The sequence below is a fragment of the Numenius arquata genome, chromosome 14 (genome assembly GCF_964106895.1).
Source record: "Numenius arquata chromosome 14, bNumArq3.hap1.1, whole genome shotgun sequence".
In the NCBI taxonomy this organism is placed as follows: Eukaryota; Metazoa; Chordata; class Aves; order Charadriiformes; family Scolopacidae; genus Numenius; species Numenius arquata.
The window spans coordinates 9217329-9244715 of NC_133589.1; the positions used below are offsets into that span (position 1 = coordinate 9217329).

At 37.0% G+C, this 27387-nt stretch overlaps 1 protein-coding gene across 1 annotated transcript in view; it reads right to left on the reverse strand.

Moving 5' to 3' along the window:
• Nucleotides 1–27387, reverse strand: part of VPS35L (VPS35 endosomal protein sorting factor like) — a 53863-nt gene that overhangs the window by 11365 nt on the left and 15111 nt on the right. Inside the window, exons 11-27 of the mRNA XM_074158582.1 lie at nt 27057–27104; nt 25932–26025; nt 25526–25603; nt 25046–25168; nt 24294–24340; nt 22033–22144; nt 21709–21825; nt 21318–21371; nt 20815–20895; nt 19918–19980; nt 18773–18858; nt 17640–17720; nt 14908–14971; nt 12831–12929; nt 11939–12016; nt 10705–10819; nt 1072–1211 (exon numbers count right to left, since the gene is read on the reverse strand). Coding sequence (XP_074014683.1) covers nt 1072–1211; nt 10705–10819; nt 11939–12016; nt 12831–12929; nt 14908–14971; nt 17640–17720; nt 18773–18858; nt 19918–19980; nt 20815–20895; nt 21318–21371; nt 21709–21825; nt 22033–22144; nt 24294–24340; nt 25046–25168; nt 25526–25603; nt 25932–26025; nt 27057–27104 — 1480 coding nt within the window. The remainder of the gene's footprint in view (nt 1–1071; nt 1212–10704; nt 10820–11938; nt 12017–12830; nt 12930–14907; nt 14972–17639; nt 17721–18772; nt 18859–19917; nt 19981–20814; nt 20896–21317; nt 21372–21708; nt 21826–22032; nt 22145–24293; nt 24341–25045; nt 25169–25525; nt 25604–25931; nt 26026–27056; nt 27105–27387) is intronic.

Here is a 27387-nt window from a genome sequence, read left to right on the forward strand (position 1 = left end):
AGTGGCAACTGACAACACCTCCGCGGTGCAGAACACACGTGGCTGGGGAGACCCCTTCCATTGGAAAAAGGGGAACACACTGCCGTGATGATGAGGATTCGGACAGCACTACACTGTACGCTGCTTCATCAAACATGCAGTCAAAGAAGAAAGGAAGAAGGAAACCATAAGGAATGTTTTGGTGAGGAGGAACAACCTACTCTAAGAACAAATGAATAAGCCTCAAACTTTTTTTTTTCCTTTTTTTTCAAACATGCCATTATACTAAGCCAACTCTTGCTGGGAAAGAAGAATCTTCTCAGAGAGGACCAGAGCTGTTAACAGAGGGAGATAAAATCTTCAGGCATTAGGTTTCTAGTGCAGTGAAATCTTGACAATCAGAGGCCTTTCTTTTCTAAGGTCATCAAAATACCTTGGCTATGTAAGTTTTATCTCAAGTCTTCCAGATTTTTTACCATTTTTCCTCATCTTTTAGCTATAGATGAAAATATAGGAAGGAAAATTACATATATATATATATCTATTTAAACTTGACAATTGGTTAAAAATTGGAAGGTGTAGAATGGTAGTATTTTGTTAAATATTAATCAGAGGAGGAAGGTTATGCCAAAACATATCTTCTAATTTCTAATTATTGTGTTCAGTCAAAAGATTAGGCAACCTGTAACAAAGAAACTAACTGAAAATAATAGAAACTGGAGCCCTATATTTTTCCTCTCCTCGGGTATTAGATTTTATGAGCGCTCAGCTAAAATACCACTTTTCTGCAAGGATTTACTAAAACAGTAAATGATGTTTACACAGTTAAATGATGGCAAGATTTCACTCTGCCCCAAATCCAGTGAAGCGCAAGGTGCTACTGAGAGAGGCAATGCTGTTCCTCCACCTCCGAACAACTGTCCCGGCCCCCCATTTTGCATTGGGGTGAATGATTTTGCAGGCAACGAGTAAATCAGTTCAGTTTGCTCACGGAAAGCTAACCACTCTCCCACTCCCAAAAGCCCAGTCTACTCTAAATTTTTAAACAGGAAAGTCAAAAGCCTACGTGCTATTCATACACATACAACTTACCGGAACAACTAACAACGTGGAAAAAAAATTACAAAGGAATTCCAGGAGGAAGGCATCAGAAGGTCGCATCTTTCCATCAACACTGATCATTTTTGGCACTTCAGGAACAAGGCTCACTGCAGCTTTGAAAAAAGCATCAGCTAGAAAATAAAAATATAGTTGCTGTATTATCACTCCAGCTGCGATGGCAGTCGTGCCTGTGACCCTGTGATTGCTTCCATTTTTTTTTCAAATAGACCACAGAAAATGAACATACGCTTAACTGCAGAGAAACTCGAGACTCAGCAGTCAAAACCTCTGGTAATTCAAGTGATGCTGTTTTTTTCAAAAGAAGTTCACATATCACTTGAGACTTCTGAAATTGTAATTCTTTTCCTTTGCTTAAGAAGAGGACACCATTGTTTCAAATATATTGCATATATAATTAAAAAAAAAAAAATCACACAATTCAAAATGGACTTATGGGAAGAAATGCTTATGCCAGGAGAATGGAAAATCCAAAGGGAGGACAAAAGCGTATTAGATCGTGCTAACATTTCACGAATTCATTCACAAAAGGCTGTTAAAGTTATAAGGAAGTATAGATAACTTCATTTCCCTAAGTATTTACAATCATTAAAAGTAATATAGTACCAGAACCTGAGATATTGCTGGTTACCTAGATATTTTGATTCTTGGAAAGAATCAAAATACAGGAATTACAGAAACCATCCACCATTATGGCCTTGGCAAAATAGCTATTAAGAGGATTTTCATAACTCTTTGTCATGTCTCCAAGGAAAAAAAAAAAAAAAAAAACAAAAAAAACCCCAAAAAACCCACCCCAAACAACACTAGAACATTTATTCCTCAGTTTATTAAGTTAATATTCACAAATTTAAAACAACATTATTTTCCCTCTTACCTAGAAGACCTCCTGTACATGCTAAGAGTTCACAAAAAAATGTCTGACAGCAACATTCTTTTGCACTTTCTTGGCTACATTTGAAAATATCCAAGTACCCAAATCCCATTCAAGTTGTTTAGCCATATACTTCAACGCATCCTTCAGAATTAATACTGTGTCTTTATTTTACAGGAACAGAGACTGAGGCCATGAAATCAAGTTTTAGCAAAGAGAAAAAGAGAATTCTTGGTGAAAGCCAGGAGGTGTTACGCTCTGGGACGGAGATACCACTGACGGGCAGGCATGGGCATTTCCAGGAGCGCAGCTTGCTCTGGAAAAATTCATTTGAGCACGAGACTCCAAGCAAATTTGCTAAATATAGTACCAACTGATATCTAATTTAAGCTTATGAGGAATACCAGGGAAACACGTGCTTTGGAAAAACTGTAATTCTTCTGACTCTTATTTCTTTTCAGCACAGAAGCGCTCGAGCCCTTCTGAACTTTCCAGTGCTTAGAAGGCAGCCCCCTTCAGTCAGACATCATACTTCCTTTTACTCTGCACATTTATTTTGAGGTGAAAGAATGTTTCAAATTTATTTCAAACAACATGTAAGTTTCCACAGCCAACCCAAAGGAAGGTAAGTAATCTTTCTCTGAGCTTTATTAGAGGAAGGAAAGCAGCAGCAGATGTTCATTCTAGCACAAGTAAATGAATCCCTGTCACTTCCACAGTTGTCTCAGCAAAAAAAAAAACCCCGCATGCCCCACATCACCATATAATCAAAACATGTGACCAGACAAAGAAAAAAACGTGTCTCAGAAAATAGCCTGCATACCAAAGTACCCAGATCTGTGCAGAGAATACTCCTGCCTTCTGAAGTTATTTCATAATGGGAAAGAACGATCTGTGCAGCAATCGGTCTCCGCAGCGAAAGAGAAGAGCTGCAAAGCACCTCACCCCCATTTACTGCCTGCGCTCCCTGCAATCAGTCCGAGACACTCTCCTCTAAACTTCGGCCCGAGCACAAACTCCAGACCTCGTCTTCGCTAGGAATAACTGCAATTTGATTTGGTTTAGTCTTCTTGACCTCCTGCCGTTGCAGTAAACGAGAACTGCCTTCTCATCTGGTTGAGCACCTTCAGAGACCTCAGCTCCCGCCTTTGCCCCCACCCCCAGTAAGAGCATCATGCCCAGCTCCTCTTTGAGGGTACTGGAGGGGAAGCATCTTTTCCTTCCCCAAGCACGGCAGTCCCACGGGGCGGCTGTCCTCCGGCCACTGCCACGGGGCTGTTTGAGAGTCACCCTCCAACCCCCACCGTCTCAGCACAGTGGGGACACTGCCAGACTCCTGCCCCCACGCTTTGAATTCTTCTTCCTTGACTGGCTCTCCTGCCCCTCACACAGCGAGCAAGGCAATCCACAAAAGCAATGGAGCATAAAAGCAGGTAGTTTCATTTTCTGTTAAAGAGAGAGATATTTCACTTCGGTACATCCAGAAGTACTGGCACAGGAGAATATATTCATTTTGCTACGAGTTCAGCCAATCCGTGCTAACCACAAAATGGTTCTTACATTGGAACACTAAAAGCACATTCATCCAAGGTATATGTGCTTCGCAAGAAGCAAAAATAAAGTAAATTCACATTAACGCAAAGGTTTTATTACAGAGTGTGCAGAAAACTAACTGTTCTGTAAAATGCTGCCAGGCTATTCACTTTTAGAGAGGTGTCAGAGTATACATCACCTTCTCTGAGTTTGGAGAAAAAGTTCACTAAATAGGTTGTCACAGAGTGCTATTTTATTAAATATTAAGTATTAAATAAGTATTAAATATTTAATTCTGAATTACACTAATTATGAGGTTTGCAACAGTGCTTTCTCTGTATCTTTTAGAAGTCAATTTATAGAGCTATTACTGTAGAGATGTTTTAAGAGAAACCCATACACTCGGTTTTCCTGGCTTCCAAAAAGTATAAGGAACAACTTAAAAAGCACTGAAAACCACAACGATGTTATGTTCTCAATTAAAAAAGCGAAGGATGCTGTTTTCTTATCTGCCTCAAGTACAACCCTGCTTCTAAAGTGAGCCACGGTTAAGTTGGATAAGGGGAGAGCAGCCTGCGCACTACAACAAATCATGATGATAAAGTCTTCCCAGCCTGCTGTTAATATCTTGTGCAGCGCTCCGAACATGACATACTTCATGCTTCGCTAGATTTATCCTTTCACAGCAGCTCCTTCATTTTGGTTGACCATAATCCTACAGATCTTTCCCCCGAGCATACATGCTGACCTTCAGGCTATGAAAACTAACAGTCTTGGATATCCAAGTCAGCACTTCCAGTAATACTCTCCTACAGGAAAAGCAAGTGAAATTGGTGTTGAATGTTTTGCTATTGTCAATATTCATGATGGTACACACACACACGTTTAATTACACATACACACAAATATACGTAGCTCCGTATTTTTCTATATATCAATCTCTCTACATATGAAAATTTAGTTTTGCATTTGCTGCATCTATGACACTCAATTAAAATGTACTAATTTAAGGTTTCAGGCAGGCAAAAAACCAAGGAGGAACAAAGCCATTAGAGATGGGAAAACAATTAAGCTCCTTAAGTCCACCTTCAAAGAGCAAGAGGGAGCGAGTCCGACATACCTAAACATACTATTTTTAACCACAGATACAATTACACAAGGCTAAGTCCACAGAAGGACAAAACCAGGGGACCATATGCCATCTTCTGCATTCCACATCACTTGTGTCCTACAACACTGTCGAGCATATTTTAATACTCCAAAGATTTTGCTTCCACATCAGACAGATGTTGGAAATTTAAAGAAGCCTTGTACTCCAGCGCAAAAAATTAATGGAAAGCAAGTGTGGGGTTTTTTTGTTGCCTTTTTTTTTTCGCCTCTGTTAAATAACACATTTCAATGCTTGGTTGTCAAAACAGTAAACATTTGGAACTCCTCCTCCTCCTCACATTGGTGAGGTCACTGTGGGAGTTTTGCCACGTTGTTGAAATGTGTTTTTCCCTTGAGCTATTGAACGTTCTCTGTCTTAAAACTCTCTACACATCACTTCCAATCCAGAAAGTTATTTGAAGTAACAAAGAGTTATTTGAAGTAACAAAGATGAAATAAGAAAATAAATGCACTGCTGCTTGGTGGACTGGAATGTAATATTTTAATTCATACTAATTCATACTACAAATTAGCTGCAGATAAAAAGGTAATTACGTGGATGAAGCTTGCTAGTGCTGGTTTTCAGAACAGCTTGACCATAGATCGTTTGCAAGGCCTTAGTACTTCGGACAAAGGCACACAGAGACGTGAGTGGAAAGGGAAGAGTCGTACAGAGAGATCATACAGTTTGAGCAAGAACACTGGATACAAGATATGTTATCCTTCAGCTGTAATCAGTAAACGGAACATATGCTCCCCTGCTCCCCTCAAGGAAAACAACCCTAAAAACCCCCAAAAAACCACCACAAATTTCAGCCTGCATCTCTAGATTCCATGTAATCCCTAAAGACTGTGAGGTAAAGTATGATCATCAGTCTTCACTGAGAGTTCCATTAGCAATACTGGAAACTTTGAAATAATAAATGCTGCAGTTAAATACTGTAGTTTCTCCTTGTTATATGAGGTGGTGGGGGAAAAAAAAAAAAATCTAACGAGCAGACACATGGAAAAACATGATAGAACACTGAAGAGTCAATATGGCTTTTGCAGAAAGAAATCATTCCTCGCAAGTCTCTCAAGTTTTCCAAAGAACCAGCAAGTTTATGTTTAAAAGTGACCCAGCCAATGCAAATATTTAGATTTTTAAAAAACATTTCACAATGTCCCTCATAAAAAATGTTCTTAAAACAACTAAGTTGACAAAAGATAAGGAGGAAAGTCCACCTGAGGATTCATAACTTAATAAAGGATGGGGTGGAGGGGGAAAGGAGCAGGAATAAAAAGTTTTCACAGTAAGGATCTACTGCGTTCCTTAAGGTTTTGCAGATAGACACGTCCTTACGATGAGCCGGGAGGTGACAATGTTTGCAGACTAGTCTGGAACGTGACTGCAAAGCATCGCAGATGGAGCTCCTGATTCTGAGCAATAAAGTAGCAGATGAAATCTAATATTAGTAAGGCATGTGGGGAAAGAAACAGCCCTTGCTATAACTATAGAAAGATAAGCTCTAAATAGGCTATTTACACTCATGAAAGATTTTGGAGTCATTATAGATGGTTTCCTGAAAACTACATCCTAAACAGCTGCTGAAAAGGGAAGGCAATTATAAGAATCATTAGGACAGTAATGGAAAACTGAGGCGTCATTGTGTCATTTTACATAGCTGTTCTGCATTTATACCTGGAATGCAGTCCTGATCTTCCCATTTCCAAAAGGATAAAAAGAAGATTAAAAAGGTGCTAAGGCACGGAACCGTTTCCTAATTAGAAAAAAAAATGATACCAACACAAATTCTACAGGAACTTATCAACTACATCATCTCATAGGCAGCATGAGGAAAATGAACCAAGAACGACTGAATTTTTCACAGTATCACTAGTAGATGTATGCACTGCAATGCTCAGCTAGTATTTAAAAGCCATACAGAAATAAATCCTTAAGTAGTACATTTCCAAGTTGCATGTAACTGTGGAACTCACTGTCACATGAAGTAACAAAGGCCAAAAAGTAAAAATTGATTAAAAAAAAAAATCAAATTCGTAAGGATTGTTCCATCTATTTTATGAAATACCATGATCCACATGCAACCTCTGTTGAAGGATGTTTTTAGACCACCTGCAGCTGAAAGCTAGGAAGCATCATTCTACATTATTGTTTCCTGTATATTCTCTTACTAGATGCTACCAGACACTTTCAAAGACAGGTCATGGGCCAGACAAACATGAAGAACTGACAAACTGATCAGAAACGCTAGTCTGAAAAGCTTACAGAGACAGAGATGTTGTCTCTCTCAAATCATACGCTAAACAAAATAAAGATCTGTGTCAGTTGATTTGGGGGATAAAGACTCTCAATTTTTATGAAGTTCTGATGATGATATGTTCAACAATATCCCAGTGAAATTATTCACACAGAATCAGCTGAATTACTTTATTCACTCAGAATGTTACCTCTGAAGCCAGGCAAGGATTTCACAGACCTTAAAATAAAAATGCCACTCAACACACATTACCAGAAAGTTGCGTCATCTCTACCCACCTGCTGAATGCTGTGACCAACAATTAAAAAATTATGCTGTCTGTTCTTTGACAGGCAAAAGCAGCATTTTCACAGGGAGGAAATATGTGCAATTAAAATAATGCCTATAACTCAAAAATCCAGAAGAGTGAAACAACAGGGCATGCATTTAATCTCAATTTAGTCCAAGCACTCCCTATGACAGAAAGCATGACCGATGAGAATTTATTATTCTATGTTGGCAGCACGCAGCGTTCTGTGGCTCGGTTTAAAAAAAAAAAAAAAAAAAAAAAAAAAAAAAAAAAAGGAAAGTACATCTCTCTAAAATCTAGCATCTTCTGTTCCAAGGTGGGCTCATAATGGACTCTCCAGAGGTACAAACTATGCATCCAGAACAAAATCACCTAAAACATTCCAAACGTAATTACAGATTCATTTTATTTAAAGCACCCCTTGGGAGCTGGAAACAATAATGTTTGATACATGTTGAACAGCATACCTGGACGGACATCCGCTACTGTATTAATACTGGACTTTTCATGAGCCTCTAAATTCATGTTTCTAATTTAATTGTATTAAAGAAAATCTATTCCAAGAAAAATTACAATTACACTTTTCTAATACTGAATTATTTGAGTGAGTTCAAACAAGCACCACACAGTTGCTTTGATTAACAGCGTGGCGAATCCCAGCAGGCAAGGCTGGGATTTGACAGAGGAAATTGGAACAGTGAGACACTAGAACCGATGGGTCTATTCTGTTCCTGCCCCTGAGCCTGGGAATGAGGCAAAACCAGACTCCTCCCAGTATAAGCAGATGAGCTGTGCCTCTCCAGTTCATGGTAGTTTATCAATGCAATCCTCAAATCAGCAAACTTTATTTACTGTTATGACCCACACATCCTCTTTATTAAAAAGCAATCTTTTAAATTCCCCTTATCTAACCCAATAAGTAATTCTACTCCTTTTCCAAGTTAGATACATTGGCAATTTAGAGAAATCTTCCAATTGCTTACAGAAGTCTATTCTGTGAAATTCAATTTTCTTCCATGTTTAAGTGAAAATTCAACTCCCTGAAATAGTTAGACTCCCTGTAGGAACTTAATTAAAAAAAAAAAAAACAACACGAATTTAACTCACTAAAAACAACAGCTGGAATGTTTAAAGAGAAACCACAATGCATGGGCACACGTGCCTGCCCCACTACTGCCTGAGCTATCAGATCAGGTACATTACCTTTCAGTTTTATTCCTCTTCCCAATTTGAAACTGATTAAGCTAATTCCAATGAGCATGAAATTTCACTTCCTAGCCTAATGCTGTCATTAATTGCACGCTCTTAAAACTTCACTTCATGCTGCATTGGTTTTAGTAGATCAGTGTCTAATTGGTATCGTTTGACTCAGTTAACTCACTGGATTTAAATTTGCTGTTATGAATTAAATCAGTAACTCTTATACACATGAAATGCATTCAGTTGAGATACAGATTAAACTGCGTTAAAAGCAACTTTCAAGGACCCGTTATCTGACTACAATACATCAGAATAAGCAAAGACAGTTCACAACAAGTGTCCCAAGACTGGTGTCACTGTTGCCTGACTGGTTAACACTTGCTAAACTACTCATGCAAGTGACATGTCTCTGAATACAAATTATGCCCAAAATAGCTTTTTTAAGGAAGGAAAAAGTGTGTAACAATAAAACCTTGGCAATCGAAGTGAGTTACTGAACACCAGAGTTTTGCACGTGCTTCATTTCAACAAAAGCTGAAATGGACCAAATACTCCTCTCTCTAGCTTGTGGGTCTAAAATTCAGGACAGAGTAGTTAATAAATATACATTTTAGAGACTGAGTTCATAATACTTTGCATATACCTGCTACCTTAAAAGATTTCAGAATGGGGATCTTATCCATTGTTTAGCGAGTGCACTGTGTTCACCTGTCAAACAGCAGCTGCGCACATTTATAACTTCTCACACTGAGAAATCTGGACAATTGTTGGGGCCCAGGAGTCTTCCTCAGAGAAGACTTGGGTCACAAAAATAGTGGAAAATCAGTTCATAAATTGAAAGATAATTAAACCACAGAGTTGGGCCCAACATGGGTAGGGCACAGTCCTCAAAGATCAAATATTACAGAAAAACTGCTTTGGATTTGCTTCCAACAAGAGACGCACTGCAACACAGCAACAATAACAAACATTGATACAAAGGATAAGGTAAACTGGTCAATTAAACAAAATACCATAGGAAGAAAAAAAGTGAGTCCATTTTTGGTAAACTCTATTATCTACAAAGAAACTGCACAATGCTAATTGCACAACAACAGACTTTGCAGATCTTTTATTTGCACAACATGCTTGGACACAACAGCCAGCTTTACTCTAAATCCCTCTGCTTTGTTAGTGGTAAGCACCAGATTCAAAACAAAGAAATAGAACAGTCACCCTGTACTAAAAAGTCTTAATCAGCATCCCAAGTCAGCATGTTTGTGCAGCTGGAACTTACTGGTTAATGCAGAGCTTGGAAAACAAGCTCCTGTGAAGAAGCACTGAGCTAAAACAAAGAATTAATAGTCACAACAAAAGATGTCACAAAGCAATCCAATTTATCAGTCTCACACCTCCACTAAAAACATGTCAAGGAAAAGCATTTACCATTGGAAAGCAGACGTTTAAAGTCAGTATTAAAATTGCAAAACAAAGCAGAATCACATCACTTCAAAAAGGAAAAGAAAGACACTGCAAACAGTTAAAAAGTATGAGACGACTTTCAGAATAGGTCTTCCATCTGTGTTATGGACAGGAACAAGATCATATTAAATGGTGATATAGACTTAATGCTCATTCTAGTCCCAGAGTAGCTCCATTTTTTTTTCCCCCAAATCACTTTTTGTCAGAATTTCCAATTACTTAAGACAGAGCTAACAGAATAGCTAAAAACTGGCCCTATTTCAATCAATAACTCGGATCAAAAAAATAAAATATATTTTTTGTTCTTCATAATATCTGGTGTTACTCCATTGTTTCACTCTAATATAGTGGTATATTTCTTAGCTAAGCGCTTATCACACATATGCTTTGATAGCAAGTTTCTGGTGTCATTGACCTAAACTGTAATTCTTTTCCAGCTTGTTGCAGGATTTTGTCAGCCTGTGAACTACTACACAGATGCACTTGTTTCTTTTTGCATAGTTACAATAAAGCACATCATTTGTGATTAGAGTGCTTGCATAATTATGCAGGAGAAAAACATTCCATGCTTTCCATAATTTCTAAGTAATTTAGGACAACCTACCTCATAGCAATGACTGTCAACTAGTGTCAGCTGTCTTGGTTATTTAAATCACAGGATTAGTGTTAGAATTGAAGAGTTGCTTTAATATGACAATCACTGTAACCCTGCTTAAAATAGGGCTGTATTTTTAATTACATCATAAATATATGACTTAGGATTTCAACCAAGTTGTTATTCACAGCTAGAAATACTTCTGAAATAAGAGAACCTTTAAGCAGACAAATTCATGCCTTACCTTGTGAAAGGCACTGATTTGCCAGAGCAACCTGTCCAGAGTGTAGATACAGATTAAGACGTGTGAAAATACTGTTCAGAGATGGAATTGTAATGAAGCAGAAGGCAACACAAGCCTAAAGCAAATAAAAAAAATGAAACTGAAGAAAATTGCTAACTCAGAGTTATAGCTATCATTACTGGTTTTATACACCATTAGGAATTAAAATCTGTAAATCAGTTTTGGGAAAGACTTTCAATAAAAAGCAAATAGTATGTGCATCCAAAATCAGCAACTTCAAATTTTCATTGTTATGTCAATAATTATAACAATATTTATTATTACTAATTATCGTTATTATAAGTAGATTAGCTCAAAACTTACTCTATGACTAGCTCAAAGAGTTCCTCTCTCAAGTAACCAGCTTGCAGCTCAAGATCAAAATCTAACTAGAAAAGCAGACTACTGGTTCTTGGGGACAACTGGTCAGAGCAGGGGCACAGTGTCTATTTGGGAGCCCAAACACCTAGAAGGAGCGAGTGGCTCCCATGCATACAGAATTTGGCCAGTGTCACTCTAGCTAGCCTTTGTCCAGGACACCATGCACAGGTGCCATGAACAAAAATCCATCAATTAGCAGTAGCATATGCAAACACCCTCACAACACATGAAGGTGAAGACATCTTAGTTGATAATTTCAGGTGAGAAGAGGGGAACACCAGCAACTTGCATGGCCTGTGCATAGTTCAGGGCTCATTTGACCGCCTCTATATAAACTCGGAGGCACAAAAGCTGAAAGGAGCATTTTATTTGAAACGCAAATACTGATTTCAGCATATCAACACTGATACTATGAGACAGAATTTTAAATATTTGCTTTCCCCCCTATCTCTCATTCTCTCTGTGATTGAGCTACACAGAAATGAAGTGTTTTATTTCAAATATAATTTGAAAAGCTGAACTTTCTAGAATTCACACAAACACCTCTCCAATGAACCTTCCTTTGGAGAGGGAGTCAGCCTTGCTGCTCTTTTTTAACACAAAGCTGTTATTAGATGCTTTAGGTCTTTTTTTTCTTAAATGGCAGCATTTAGCTTTAGAGAGTAAAGATCAATGATACCAAGAGAAAATGAGACTACAAGCAGTATCAAAAAATACTAACATATTGTTTTTGCAAAAATTATAAACATAGGTGGCAGCAGATAGCATTATCTGCTAAGAAGGCAGTCTCAAAGTTTATTGGAGTCAGACCTACCCTGACAAATGCAGCAGTCTTTCTGGAATGATTTCCTCTCATCACCTTTCTTGTTTCCATTGCTAGTTGGTTCACAGACTACATGTAAAAACCAAATAATTAAGAAAAATGCATAGATTTATTAGGTCAGCGGCAAATCACAAACTGCATGTTTTACTGCATGCATTTAGAGAACAGAAACCATCAACAGTGACCCCAATATGGTGTGCTCTCACTGTAGTATTTAATTTTCACTTGGAGAATTATAGTGACTCTTCCTTAAAGCGAATATTATTCTGAAGGTTTGTAAATGCAGACTTGTTGATTTATTCAAGGCTTTAGATCCTCCCTTGCTTCCCAGCTATAGTGCTGTCATCTCCTCCTTCCTGGCGTAAAAAAAAAAAATCACGATTTCTAGCTACACACTTAGTAAAAAAACAAAACCAAAATCGTAAGAGGATTTATGAGAAGACACAATATTGCAAAGGAGTCAGCTGCAGCTAAGGCTCACCTGACGTGTGACTCAATACAGAGAAGAGATTAACCTTCCCAAACACAGCAGGACTCTGCCTGTATCTGCAGCGAGACACAGTCTAATCTCTCCTAGATGGAGGATTATAGAACAGAGAACCTAAATTCTGAATGCACAAAAGTGCCATTTATTTTATTAGACATGAAATATCTTGCAAGATAGCCAGTTTTCTTTGTTGCAATGATACCATCGATGCCTGTCAAGCAAGAACTTCAGAGAGTTAGGGGTGATAAAATGAGAGATGAGATCAAAGTCTACTTTAAAAACACCTGATAAAAAGACTTCAGACTTATTTTGACAAACCAATGATCTGGACAGGGAACGGGAGAACTGCAAATATATCCCCACTTATTATGATAATGTAGATAAACAGTAGCTTACATGAATCAACTGGACTAGAACAGGCTCCAGATTGCAAAACATTGACCTGGCTTCAACATAGAAACTCAGCTGTTGTTCGAAGTCACGGCCAAATGAAACCTATAAAAGACAAAACCCCCCTAGATTTTACCACTGTAGGCCATTAACTTCGTGAAATATAAAACTGCATGCAGATAAACCACAGATATTCAAAAGTCAAACCCCCCATATATTGGCAAGAAAAAACCCCACCATTAACAACAAAATAGCACCTGGAGAAGCTCTGTCTGTTAAACAGTTGGGATTCCAGTACTTAACTTTCAGGGAAACTTCAACATTTTGCTGGGGTTTTTTTTGTCCATACTCCACATAATCTTCTACTCTACAGATGAAGTATTTATCAAAAAACCAAAATTTAAATCTAGATTTGTGAAATGTTTTCAAAACTAGAAAAACTCTTGATTCTTTACGGAATAGAGACAAAGGCTTGGTATAGTTCATACTTAAAAACACAAAACAAAAAAATCCCAGAAAAATAGAAATAGATCAGTGAATCTGTATTCAGAGTGCTGTAATTTCTAGATGCTAAAGGGCTCCAAGAGAAATTAGCATTTTCCTAACTAGATATACCAGTAAGAAAAGCAGGTTTTCCTCGAGTTTGGTTAATAAATATATGCTTATATTGTATAGCAAAAGCTTGCAATCTTGCATGCTGGCAGGAAAGAAGAGAAATCAAAAACAGCCCTTGTGTGAGAACACCCTACTTCCAACCCTCCAGATTTTAAAAACCCAAGTGCTGTCAGGTGGAGTGTCTCAGTTGCCAATTAAAAGCCTTGCAAGAGAAACAGTCTCCAGGCAGTCCACATTTATGTATTCAAATGGAATTTTTTTTTCTAACAGAAATAAAGGTTGCATTATTTCTTATTTCTTAAGCCACATGCAAAAGAAGTTTTTACGGAATTAAAATAAAAATCGCATTTAATCCATACAGTGAAAGATCAAAGGAACCACACCAGAAAACAAAGGATTGCTTCTTACATTGCAGACAACTGCCTTTGCCATTTTTCTATTTGTGCAACTGCTGACTCTTGAGTCCTAGTCTCAAGAAAGCTTGTCTAAAAATATAAAATTTTCCACAAAAAAGCCTGACTGTAAGGATGACTGTTACAACTGCTTTTCCCTCTGCATCTTAAAATCTGTTTAAAATAGTTTAAAATATATAACTAGATATTTGCTGCTATGGGATCCCCCTCCCCCCCACGTAAACCAAGACTATAAAGCCACATCAAATATGATTCAATGTGGGAAATCCTCCTAAAGGAAATGATACAATGTTATACTGCATATAAAGCTTAATAACAAAAATTATATTAAAAACATTAAATTATTATAGCTGAAGTGAAAGCAACCATCTAGAGATAATTCATAAAATTGCAACAGAGAACAAAGAGGACAAGTAGAGACAAAGCGTGTCAGCTCTGACTACGTGAAAGAAAAGCCAAACTTTGACAGTACCTGGTTAGAGAAGAAAAAAAGCTTGAGAACATCTCCCTAAAACAACTTGACATCTCAAACACAACAGACAAGAACAAAAGATTTTACTGGAATAAGAGGGAGGGAAGCGTTAAAAATTAATTTCAAGACAATACAACTGGAGTATTTTTGGGACTACTGATTTGATGATACAAATTATCTTATTTGTAAATAAGGTTAAAGATAAGAATAAGATAAGGATAAGAATAAAAACAAGTTATATTTGTGGTTTTTAAAGCTGGTATTGGTTCCATTTAGAGCTGGGTGGTGGAACTTCATTCACATACATCAGTGACCTCTCTGATGCTGTAATAGGCAAGACTTTAATTGCTGTTTAACTTTTAAATACTTACCATGTTTTACATGAGATTTAAAAAACTAGCAGAAAATACGATTAAACACCACGTGCACCTTAAACTCATATATGGCAGCATGTCAGCTTCTGTCTTAAGGAAGTCAGACACGGTCTCTGATTCAGCTACCCAGGCAGCTGTTTCCCATGGGGATCTCCTGAAAATCCAAGCTCTAAGGTACACCCCAACAGTTACACACTATTGTCACTCACCATTTTTATGAACCCATTTATCAAAGCTGCTAACATTCTTTTCTCATCCTCAAGTGTTAGTGCACTATAAAAGAAAATTTATACGGTAAATTTTAGAATATCGCTTATCTTATTTATCTGTAAAGGTTCAAATGATATGTACTAATTGAAATGTTATGTCTATATAAAATATTTATTGCACACTAAGACCCCTAAGCTTGTAATTTTAGTTATAAAGCAATAAAACTAATTTAATATGAATATCACCAAGACAACCAAACTAAATTCCAAATCTAAAGAAAAAGTAAAAATTGCTAAGAGTGTCTTTAAATTTTACAGAAACTAAGATTTTGGCACGAGGACAAGGAAGTTAAGCTGATGTTCTTTACTGCAGCAAGCAAATGGCTTCAGTCTTGTGTTACAACATGAGAACTTGAGTAGGAACTGATTATAAAAGCCTAAAGAAATTAGTAAATATATTCTTAGAAGAAAGTTATCCTATTTAAGGGGAAAAGCCTTTAAAACACACTTTAAATAGTGTATGTAATAGTTCATGTATTTATCTTAGAAACAACATTAATTTATTGTTTGGGGGGGGTTGCTTTGTTTTGCTTTTTACTAACCCTGCCACATAATTTAAAAAATAATTAGTCACTTTGTTACAGTGCTGCCTTTTTGATATTCTACTAAGAACTGAAGTGATATGTCAAAAGAGTTTCTTTTCAAGATTATCACAGTTACCTATTCTATAGCAAGAGTCCAAATCTGATTTGAAACAAATTTACATCCTGTGAAAATCCAATAAGTCAAACCTGTTTCACTGAAAATGGATGAACAAAAAGTTAAATTACAATTAACTAATACAATTTAATCCTTTTACTATCATATACTTGGCTCCAGCTTTGACCTTTAGTGTATCAGTTACCAATTTCCTAGCTCAGACACCAGATGGGAAGAGAACAATAGTTTTATTATACAAATTCAGTAAAGGAGGAAAGAAAATCTCAGCTTGATTAGCTCATTAGTGCATTGCCAATCAAGACAGTCAACTGATGGGCTCTGAAAGGCTCAGAAGACTTGTAATGAGATCTCCGGGTCAGTTATAGGTTTCCAGTTCAATTCTGAATCAGACCCCTACCAGTCTAAAGGCAACAGCCTTTATCCTCCAGCAGCTGTTACGGGGTCAGCAAGCCCCACACAATGGGCTGGGAGCTTTCTGAACCAGGGTGTAAAAATAGATGCAGGAGTTACTTTAAGATGGTTAGAATTTATGATGATTTGCCAGTAAGAGATGAGACAACAGAACCAAGCAAACAATGTAGACTGCCCTATCTCAGCGAAAAGAACTGCTGGTTTAAGGGATTTTTAAGGATCTTGGCAAACTATCAAAATTGTTTTGGCAAAATGGCAGAGGAAGTACCAAATATGGATTGCCATAAATGGCTTAATCTTTTTTAATAAGCTGTTTGAGCTTCAATATATTGTTCTATTTAAAGACTGAAGGGGCTTTTAGTGCAACATACAGCCAAATAAGGTGCTCTAACCCAAATAAACCACTCTAGCTGGTATAAATTGGAATTACATGCCAAATCTGATTTCTTTATTGGCAATAAATCTTGCATTCATGGCATATCAAGGCTGAGAAAGTTACAAGTTTCCTAAAGCATTTGCCGTACTAAGAGGCTCTGGGCTCAGAGCACCAAAAGAAACTGTGCCTTTACAATTCTACTCAACCCACACTGGAAGAAATAAGGAGATTTTTGCTCTTAAGATCTAAAACTTACAGCATTGTGATTTTGGCCCTATTTTCAGTCAGACACAGATTTCTGTGTGATTTTTGCAAGTTACCTACAACCTACCCACAACTCTTTCACATCGCACGAGCTTGATTTACAAGTATCTACCAGTGTTCTAAGACACTCTACTTCAAAGTATTAAAAAAATGGAAAGAAAATTATCATAGTCTAACTTTGGCACACAAACCCCTTTTTATCCTATTTATAAATCTGTTTAAAATAAATATTAATAGAAATTACAGGCAGACTGTCAAGTCATAATCGCCAAGAACTTGGCATATCAGAAGGCATTTGGCACAGAAAATTAAAGACGTCCTGAGCTATGCACAACTGCTGTTCCAACAGCGAGGATGCAACAGGGTACCCAGGATCCTTCACAACCTCAGCACTCAGAGTCAAAGGAAAAAGAGAAGAAGAGGACTTAGAGAAAGACACAGATGGTTCAAGAGCTTCTCCTCTGTTCTTGCTTCCCCTACTCAAGTTCCTAGAGGTCTTCCAGGTGTCCTAAAGATTTCACACCCCTTTGTAATGGCTGAAAAAAGCAGCCCCCAAAAAAGGTATAATTAAGTATGGCAATCTGTGTTTTAATGGCTACACATTCACTTAAATCTCAAAGGTAGTTTATTATTCACTATAACTTGAAGATTACATTGATTTCACTCTCAAAAATATTTTTAAAGGATTGGATTGTTTCGTGTCTCTGCTTCACTTGAAAACTCTAAAAAAAAACATTGCTACTTTCCTTTTAAAATTCTGCTTCAGTATTCAAAATAAAGCAGTAATTAAAGAGCAAATGGTATGTGCTGCCACTTCACTGCACAGCACTTCCCTCGCCACTAATTGGATTCATGTCTTAATCCAACGTGAAACAAACAGCCTCAGAAGTGGGAAACTGTACACCAACCAGCCAAACTTTGCATAAACGATAGTTATTAGTATGAGTAAAGTTAATCTTACTTCACAGAATCATGCATCGTCTTGCAGATATGCAGAAGAGCATTGAGTATAACAGGATCCTTTGTAGATTCCTGCTGATGCCTATAAAATGTTTTAGAAAAAGTGATGAAAAATCCTGCTCTGTCAAAATGAAAAACAATGAATAGAATAACACCGATTTAATGCGTAATTCCAATCACCAGCATTGTATGACACTACAGAAGTTTTATATTCATTTTTTAACCAACAGATCTCCAAAGATCACATGGTTAATAGACATACAATTCCAACAAGTGCCAGTCGAGAAAAATTATCTTAATACTTGGAACTTTACTTCCAAGCCACAGTCTGATTTCTTAAGGGACAAAAGAAGCTAGTTGTGATATGTTGAAGCAATCTAAGAATGTCAAAAAAAAGCAATCCTAGATCTACCAAGAAGCAATATAGCTTCTCATCTATGGATGGACAGACAGGAAGGATGTATGTCACGTTTAGGTACAGAGGCACACGTGCAGCCGAGCACCTCTAAGATGATTAAGGAGCTGCAGCATCTCTGATATGAGCAAAGGCCAAGAGAGCTGGGACTATTTAGCCCAGAGAAGAGAAGGCTTGGGCTGGCTTAGCAGTGTATATAAATAACCTGAAGGGAAGGTGAAAAAGAAAAAAATGTTTCAAGGAACCTGACAATTATTTGGAAAGAAAAGGACGGCTTGACTTCTACAATATTTGAAGATGAAGCCTCATCTTCTACATTCACTTTTAAGTAGGGAAATACAGGCTCCATTATGTAGAAAACTGGGTAACAAGAGACTGTCTCTCTTCCTCCATTGTACCAAGGTAACAGTTCTGTGCTGTCACATCAGCTGGAATAAATTTCATAAAACCAACTAAGGCAACATAAATTTTAAAAAGCTCAGAGAACAACTATTCTGATAATGGACAGCAAGTCAGCATGAATATGGTTATTTCAATTTAAGCTTTGTGAACAGTTAAACAGTCAATCAATAGATTAACACATTTTCATTTTTTTCCCCATAGCCTGGAACACCTTCACAAGCTAAGTGGCCTATATACTGACTCATCTTCCCCAGCAATCTTCCACTACATTCCCCAGATCCCCCAGAGTGCATTTAATCTGAATATTCTCCACTTACTTAATAAAAGATTCCATGATGCACTTGCAAACCTCCACTCTCACATTTTCCTTCTGGAACATATCCAGAAATGGCAAGAATTTCTCCTAAAAGTACAAATGTATAAAAAAGTAAAATTAGCTGTTTTTACAAACTACACAGTAAAACAATAAATACTTTGGATAAGTTTATAATCACAGCTGGTTTAGTTAAAATTATGTTAATATTTTTTGAAGACAGTAATTCATCTTGAAGGATGAGAGAGTGGAACAAATGGAAAAGCACCGATGGCTGAGAGGTCTATCAATTCACTGACTGCAGAGACCCAGGATAAAACACAAAACACAGAACTGTTGCAAAATGTTGCAAAAATTTTAAAAGCAGTCATATGCTTGAAACAGCTTAAGATCATGATAAATTCAGACATTAATGGGAACAAAAGGTAGGATATTAAACCCAATGAGAACAGTCCACAAGCCAGCAACCATTTTGCATGTATTCAGGACAACTTAAGAAGGCCCAAGGTATTCAAATTGTCTTCAAAGATAAGGGGTTAGGTTGCTAAGATAGTGAAATACTTAGTTACTGTATCATCTCAACGTAAGGTTAAGTTTTTCAGAATTATCTGAGCAATTTGTGAACAAGACTTAACTCCAAATCCACAGGATCACTCTTGAATTTTACTCTTCAACCGGTTTCAGTACTTTGACACTCGCTGTCTTTGTTTCTCCCTCTCTCCCTCATACACAGTTTCTGACCTCTCTAAGTTTCACTTTGTTTCAGTGCTAAACTTAAGCCCTATGATAAAGCATGTGAAGTATATATCATAACACAGAAATGGCTACGAGAAATTACATGAACACATACACAAGTAAATGGTATTTTATCTTCCACTGATTGTCACTTACACCATAGTAACAAACAAACTTAGAGGATCTAACAGCCTAAGAAAAAAAAGATTATAGAAAATTGGAGTTGGAATAACAAAATTTAAATAGTAAGCAGCAGAGACCTTTCCAAATGTTTCTGAACCTATCTACTTGAAAAAACATCCTCTCACTATGTGAGCTTGCCAACAATCTAAATATCCAAGTCAGGTAAATTCACTTGCAGAAACAGTGCAAAATAGCTCTGCCTAACATTTTATTAAACAGAATATCACTTACCACTGAAAAAAGCAGAGAGAAGTCATGGATATAGGTAATCACTTTCCGAATAATTGACTGCAGCTAAAGGAAAAAAAAGGAAAAAAAAAGAGAGGGGAAATGATTGTAATACAAGTTAAATCAAGACTAAGCACACCAGAAATTATTCTTCTCTAGTTATTCATAGAAAACTGGGCTGGAAGACACTTCAAGCATTCATCGACGTAATTTCTTTCCCCAAAGCAGGATCAACTAGAGCTCTACTGTTCCTTACAGACGTTTTTCCAACATGCTCTTAAGAATTCATATGAACAGAGGCTGACCAGCCTGCCCAGGCTTTATTTGTTCTTTATTTTTTATAGTTAAGCAGATTTTTCTGATTTATACTCTACACATCCTCCAGCTCTCTAGACTAAAACAAACAAACAAAACCCAAACCAGTTTGTTAAATCTTCTTTTGTAGGCACTTTTAACCACAAAAACCTTCTAGAACCACTTTAACTAATCCATCTCTCACCTGGCATGCAGTCTCAAGAACTGGACACGGTAATTCACTGAAGCCTTAAGAATGTCAAGTAGAGATGGATTATTTTATGGTTTAATTCTGTTTAAACAGCCTGCCATGATTGCTAATCTTCTTCAGCAGGATACCACTGTTGACGTAAGAGTTAACTATTGCTAATTCTAAATACATAAATCATTCTGGTTTAGCATTTTGCTGGACCAAAAGATTGATGTGCAGAGAAAATGGAAGGAACAAGTCACAGCATTATATCGTTCCAAAAGGCTTCCCAAATTATAGCCAGTGTTTAAAAATAATTATTTTATGGCAAGAGACATCAGCAATGTTTAAGAATTAATTTCATCTAAGAAAATGCACATCAGATTTTTACAGAATTCCCAAAGTAAGTTCTTTACCTGTGGGTAAGCATCTTCAAATGCCCGATCAGGAGTCATGTGTTTGATAACATCTGCCAAAACTGTATTGACCTCTCGCTTCTGTGTAGCAAAAAATGAGGTTACAAAATACAGTAATGAAACCAGCACATAAACCAAGTCATTGAAAACCAGTTGGATAATTTATTTTCATTTGCCAAAGCATCAGGTTTCTATGGAGCTCTAGTTAAGCCAGGAACTTCAGCCATAGCTCCAGTAAATCCTTACTTAAACTGGTCCATCTGCCATTAAAATAAAAGGATAAGAAATATGCAGTGCTGGGAAGTGGTGGAGACTCCTTCAAATCTGCATTATTTGTCCCTATTCATCTGTCATGAAAGGAAATACATTTTTTCATTCACTACTGAAGTCCGACACACTTATATTGAATAGTCATAGTTTTTCCATTTTTAATAAAACTGCTAATATAGCAACGACATCTGTATCAGAAAACCTTCAAAGGAAATAAAGTAATTTTCACGTACCGTAAAATGTCTGCATGTGTATTCCACCCACACTTCAGCACAGTTGATATAATCCTAGAAATACATGTGTCTTATGATTACCGATATTTACAGTAGGTTATAAGAAATACACTTACAAAAAATACACTTAAAAGAATAACTCCTGAGGTATGATTCATGCAGACCCAAAGATCTAGCACGAATGATAAACCTCAGAAGTTGCTTATGTATGTAAGTAGAGCTCAGAAAAGCAGGGATCATATAAAGATACTATTAGGTATCATATTTTTAGCAACTGTGTGTATCTAGAAAAGCTAAATTATGTCATGCTAAGCATATGCCTACTGAACAACGGCTACAGTTTTGCCCTAAACACAGATTCAGTAGGGAAACAGAACAGACAATAACTCACCTGTGGGTTCTTCAGCTTTGTTATAACCTTCCAGGCTTCATTTAATATTTGAAGGCGATCATTTTCAGGAGGATCAGCCAATGCCAAGTTTAACCCCAAGGAGCGAAAGAGGAGATGCTGAAAGTTAATGGGAAATTCTAAATTAAAAGCAGAAGATGCATGTCTGTCCAATGCTTCTGTAGCAGGTACGCTGCGTAGAAAGATTTTTTGGATCAAACCACCTTTTATTTAAGTGATGTGCACGTTTCGTAGGCAACTAAGAGTATAAAGAACTTTGTTGGACGACCAACAGGAATTCTTACAAATTACATACAAAAAAGTTACCTTTGGGAATCCAGATTCATCACACTCTTTAATCATGCCAATGAAGTTCATAGACCTTGCAGCAATAAACTCTGCTCTGAACGCTGACATAACTGAATTCAACAGCAAAGCACTGCAACCAACATAACACAAATCAATACAGCTTAGTATCAACTAAATTTTGTTGTCCCTTCATTTACACTAATCTGAACTTCTTAGTCTAACAATTGTCCAGCATCTATTCTAAATTTAAACCAGGGGAGAAGGAGGAAAAAACCCACACAAACTGAGCTTGCATTGATGAGGAGTAATAGTGCATAAGCAAAACAAAAACACATTAAGCCATCAGACAAGGAAAAGGTAACCCAGCCTGGAGAATACTTGTTCCACACAGGTTTTTTGAAACCAGTTTTACCAGAAGTTTCCTAGAAAGATCAAGTAAACCAGCAGTAGCTGACACATTTAGAAACTTACTCTCTCTTTTTAAGTACAGTTCAGAAGTCTACTTTGGCAGGCCTCTCTACTGAAGTTTTTTCTCACTGAATTAAAATACATATGTGTTGTAAGAGTCAGATTTCTAGCAGCTGTGTTGTTAGAATTAAAATAAAACCAAACAGTCATTATCATACGATAACTGGCAATGACATATTTAGATATTTATGATTAATCATTTAGACCCATATATGTATTACTATCAAGCCAAAGTTACCAATGGAAGAGTGGAGACATTGCGTTAATGTAAAACCCAGTTTACTGATACTTTTATGCAAACCTGAGAAAGAAAATCTAGCATCATTCAAAAGGCAATTCCTTCAGGCAAACGCAGCCATGAGTTAGCAGAGAAGCTGCTTCATGTGCCTTTGCTAGTCTGAAACAGACAGACTGAACATGGAGCAGTTTACCTTGAGGGAAATTCTACAGAATGCCTAAAATAGCCCAGCATCCTCTGTGTTTCTGACTGAGCATTAGTGGTCCCATTGCAATTTGACTGGAATTTGCATTTTATCATTAGACAAGTACTTCCAGTTCACTAGATATCTGCTTTGCCACACAGAGAAGCAGGCTGTCACTTTTCACTTAGATGGTTGCAACATAGTTCATGGAAAATACTGAGATTATTTAAAGATTTATATACTGATGCCTCTTGCTTTGTAATATTTTGACAGTCATGAGAATACATAAAAGCACAGAACTCCACTTTAAAAGAAACTACTGTGCTTTATATATCATCTAAAAGGGATTATTCAGATTCCCAATAAAACATTCCCCAAAACATTTCTTTAACACCACCCCCACCTGCCCATTATACTCATAATTTTGTCCTTCCTTGAAAGAGCAAACAGGCACAAAGAGAAGGCACCTAACCCGTTTTTTTAGAAATGCTAAAAGGCGATTTAAGAATTAGTTCCACAAAACAAATCAACACCTATACAAAATAATTAATACAGCAGAGTACGTGGGTTATTTTTATCCGTATTATACACTCTGATAGTATAGTACCTTCACATCGTATTTTTAAAATCACACTTTCCCCACGCTGCTTAGCTCAGTCACAGAATGCTAATGCTGGCATTCCTCATTTAAGTGATTAACGTTATTTCAGTTCCTCAGCCACTGCAAAGCACATCAGGAAAAAGTAGGTAGCTGAAAACTTTCACAGAACTCAGGCTACCTACCCAATAAATGAACTGAGATGAGCTCAGCAGCAGGCCAAATTGCATTCACAAAGCTCAGAAAGTACATCCAAAACTTTCAGACCATCTTCCTGAACTACTCACTGAAGGTGATTAGCCTGCACACAGACTTCTAGGAGATATTTGAGATACTAATTTTAATGTTGAAAAAAGCAGTCGCCTAAATATTACCATCTTCCAAAGGTGTCAGCTGCTTTACAACTTCCCTTGCAAAATGCAAGTACGGGCTGACTGTAGCCAGTGGAGGTGAGGGGGAAGGGAAGGAAAACAGAGAAAAATCAAGCACAACCATGGACCAGAGACATGGCTGATGGAGAACACATTACGTGTCCTAAACTTTGGCTTAGGAACCAAAATGCAGCAACCAAGTTAAATTAATTTAACTTTTGCTCTACAAGTAATCTACCATATTTTAGAATTCATCTCTGGAAAATAGATGTTCATAATCATGATTTTGTAAGCTCCTGGGAGAACAAGAGCTATACTATGCATCCAGAAAGTGTTTTCGAAGGGAGAGGGAGAATTTTATTACAGGGACTCACGGGTACTCATTATGGACTCATGTCTTCTATGTTGTGCAACACTTACTTGTTCCCCAATTTTTTGCATCTCTCCATCATCTCAGTAAGCAGAACCTGGAAGAATTACTTATAAAAATTAGTGAGTAGAGACTCTGCAAATAAATTCAGCTTTAATTACTGTAACAAAGTCTACTAAAAGCTGTTTTAATTACCTACCCAATACATTCCAATAATCCTGTCTTATCCTGTATTTACAACACAAGAAAACAATGGTGTAGTACAACATAAAAGACACCTAGTGGAATAGGTACAGTGATGTTTTAATCAAAAATGCTGTTTTATGAAAGTCAAATTTGCAATCCTTCAGCCATTTCTCAAAATAATTTTGCCACCAAGGTCAATTACCTCTGGCAGAAGAGGTGAAGATTACCAACTCTTTGCCACAGAATGCAAAACAGACTGATGGAGATTAAAATAGCCTGTTGACTACAGTAAGTAATTACAAAGCTACAGTTTACTCAAATCATGTTTATATCTGTATGACAGAAGAAATTAATGATTTCAGGAAATAAAAGAATAAATGAACTAAAGGACAACAAGAAACAAACAGGAATACTGTCTGTGAAATTAAAGTGGTCTAATTTGAGCTTTGTGGAAATGTTCTTCCTGTGTAGAAGAGGGAAACAAGCAGTCATCTAGGCTCTTTATACTTGCTTTCACACTCATGTAAGTACTGACTCGGAGGTTTTTTTAACAGGCAAAATTAACTCTTCACCCCAACATCTCCTTTAAGTGTCAAGCATTACCACACCTACTTACCTCAGGAGCACGGTATGCAATACACTGTAAAATCCAGTCTATAGCAGGAGAATATAGAGTCAAATACAAAGGAATCTCCACACACTGTACTACCAGCTGATTCTGAACCGTATCCCCATGGATCTGTTGAAATTAAAGACAAAAACATGTATTTAATAGGAGCTATGATAAACTGGACAAAGCTTGCGTATGAACAGGAACGACAACAGACAAGACCACAAAGATACACAGATATTCTAAAGCATTCCTTGCATGCTGGGAAAAAACTATCAAGCTCATGGCATATATTATTAAAGTATGGAAACATGCTGAATAGAGCAGTTTCAACTTATCAGAACGTATGTAAAATTTCCCATACTATATCTGGATACAGGAACAACCCTAAATCTAGATTTAAGAACTTCAAAAGATTTTTAAAAAGTATGAAGTAGTTTGGCTAAGTGATATGTGGTTTTGCAAATAAAAATTTTATTTGCTTACTTGTTTAAACGTTAGAAGAAAGTCAAAGAAATTTTTGTTAAGGCTTTCTTTGAGTTGTGGTGCCACTTCCATCCCAACCTGCATTAAAAGAAAGAGAAAGATTTCATCTGCCTATATCACCTACGATTCTCCTTCCACTTCGGTCCCTAACATTTTGTCCTATGTGAAGATGAAAAACTGGCATAAGCAGCACATACAATTATTTTTACTGATTATAAAACACTTAAAGAAAGATTCCCCATTATTGAAACAAAAGAGACATTTTATTTTTTGATTTGTTAGGAGGAAAAGACAGGCTGCTGACCTCTTCAGATAAAAACAGTAGTGAAAAGAAATTTTCATTTAGTGGCAGAGCTAGCTGCAGTAAGTCCTTGATACAGATCTGAAGTGTTAAATGATAGCCTACCCTGCAAAGGTATGCTCTTGCATAGACTGCAACCAGTGGATCTCCAATTCCTCTAATCATAGATGTTAACCGTGGGAGACATTCCGAAATCCCCCTGTTAAGATTTTTCAGAGATGAAAATGAGATTTAACAATCAATACCAGAATCATATTACCTACAGATAACTTCAGAAGCTGCCTTGTATACTGACATTTGAGCGCGAGTTATAGAAACAACTGCCAAAGCTGAGGCATATTAGCATAAAATTTTATTTCAGATGTAATTTTTTTGTGTGTATAGTAACACATTTCCTATATTCAAATTGCAGCATTTGCCATTAGGAGTAGTGCAGACAACCAGGTTGGATGCTTGGCTTGTAAAAGACAAGCACAATTAAAAAACTCCTCTAGAGTTTGGAGGAACAGCAGAGCTCTAGAAGGGCTGTAATTCAATGTGAAGAAAGTATCCGCTTAGAGCGGAACTGGCAGAACTCCCTGTATGTCTCATTTTCCCACAGGTCCTTTTTGACAAAGTTGTACCAGTGCCTGGAGAACAGGCCCATCAATTCCAGTAAAAGAACTGCTTTTTAGGGATAATGAAGTTGTCACTATAGTAGCAATTTGGCTTACACCATTCATTTCAAAATATAACTGAAAAAAGACGATTACATGTGAAGGAACATTTTCAGCTCAGCAACTGACATTGTTTGAAAACATATAAAACTTATACCAAGATCTGCAATAGATAATGGTTCATTGCTCCTAAATTGTTTCTGCAACTCTGTCTCTAGCAATACAAGACATCAATATTTTCCTTCCAGCTCTCTATCCTGTCTTTTTGCCACACTCCTCATCTCAACAGTCTTGCTTCCCCCTCCACCATCTGAAGCCACTGGTCTTCAATTTGCAAACAACTCATGTCACAATTACACACATATTCCAAAACTGCAAGCACTATTGTATTCCAAACTGTACCACAGTTCACCTTGAATTTATTCCATGGCATTCTCATCAAAAACTCCAAAGCTCCTCAGTACTGCTTTTCCTCAGACCTATTAAGACTCTATGGTACTTGCATGCTCAACCCCTTAAATTAGCTTATAAACTGCCCACTCGCTTCTTTTCCACACTTAACATTTACTCTTACGTTTTGGATAGGAACTTATTGCACTTCAGTATTGCTGCTTCCACGTAACTAAAATGAAGCCAAGTTAAGGAACAAAACTAAGATGCATGGCATTTAAAACCACAAAAACAAGCTTACACACCAAATACATACTGAACAAACTTTTTCAAGTCCTTCTGTAATTAATCTCACTACACCTTGTTGATTTTTACTATTTATCTACAAGATTTTCCTTGTTTCCCAGGTTTTCACACATCAGCTTCACTTTACCACTCCCATGCTGCTCATAGCCAGTAATTCAGCATTCAGTTTACTATGAAACATGACTCAAATTTAAAACATACAATGTGAA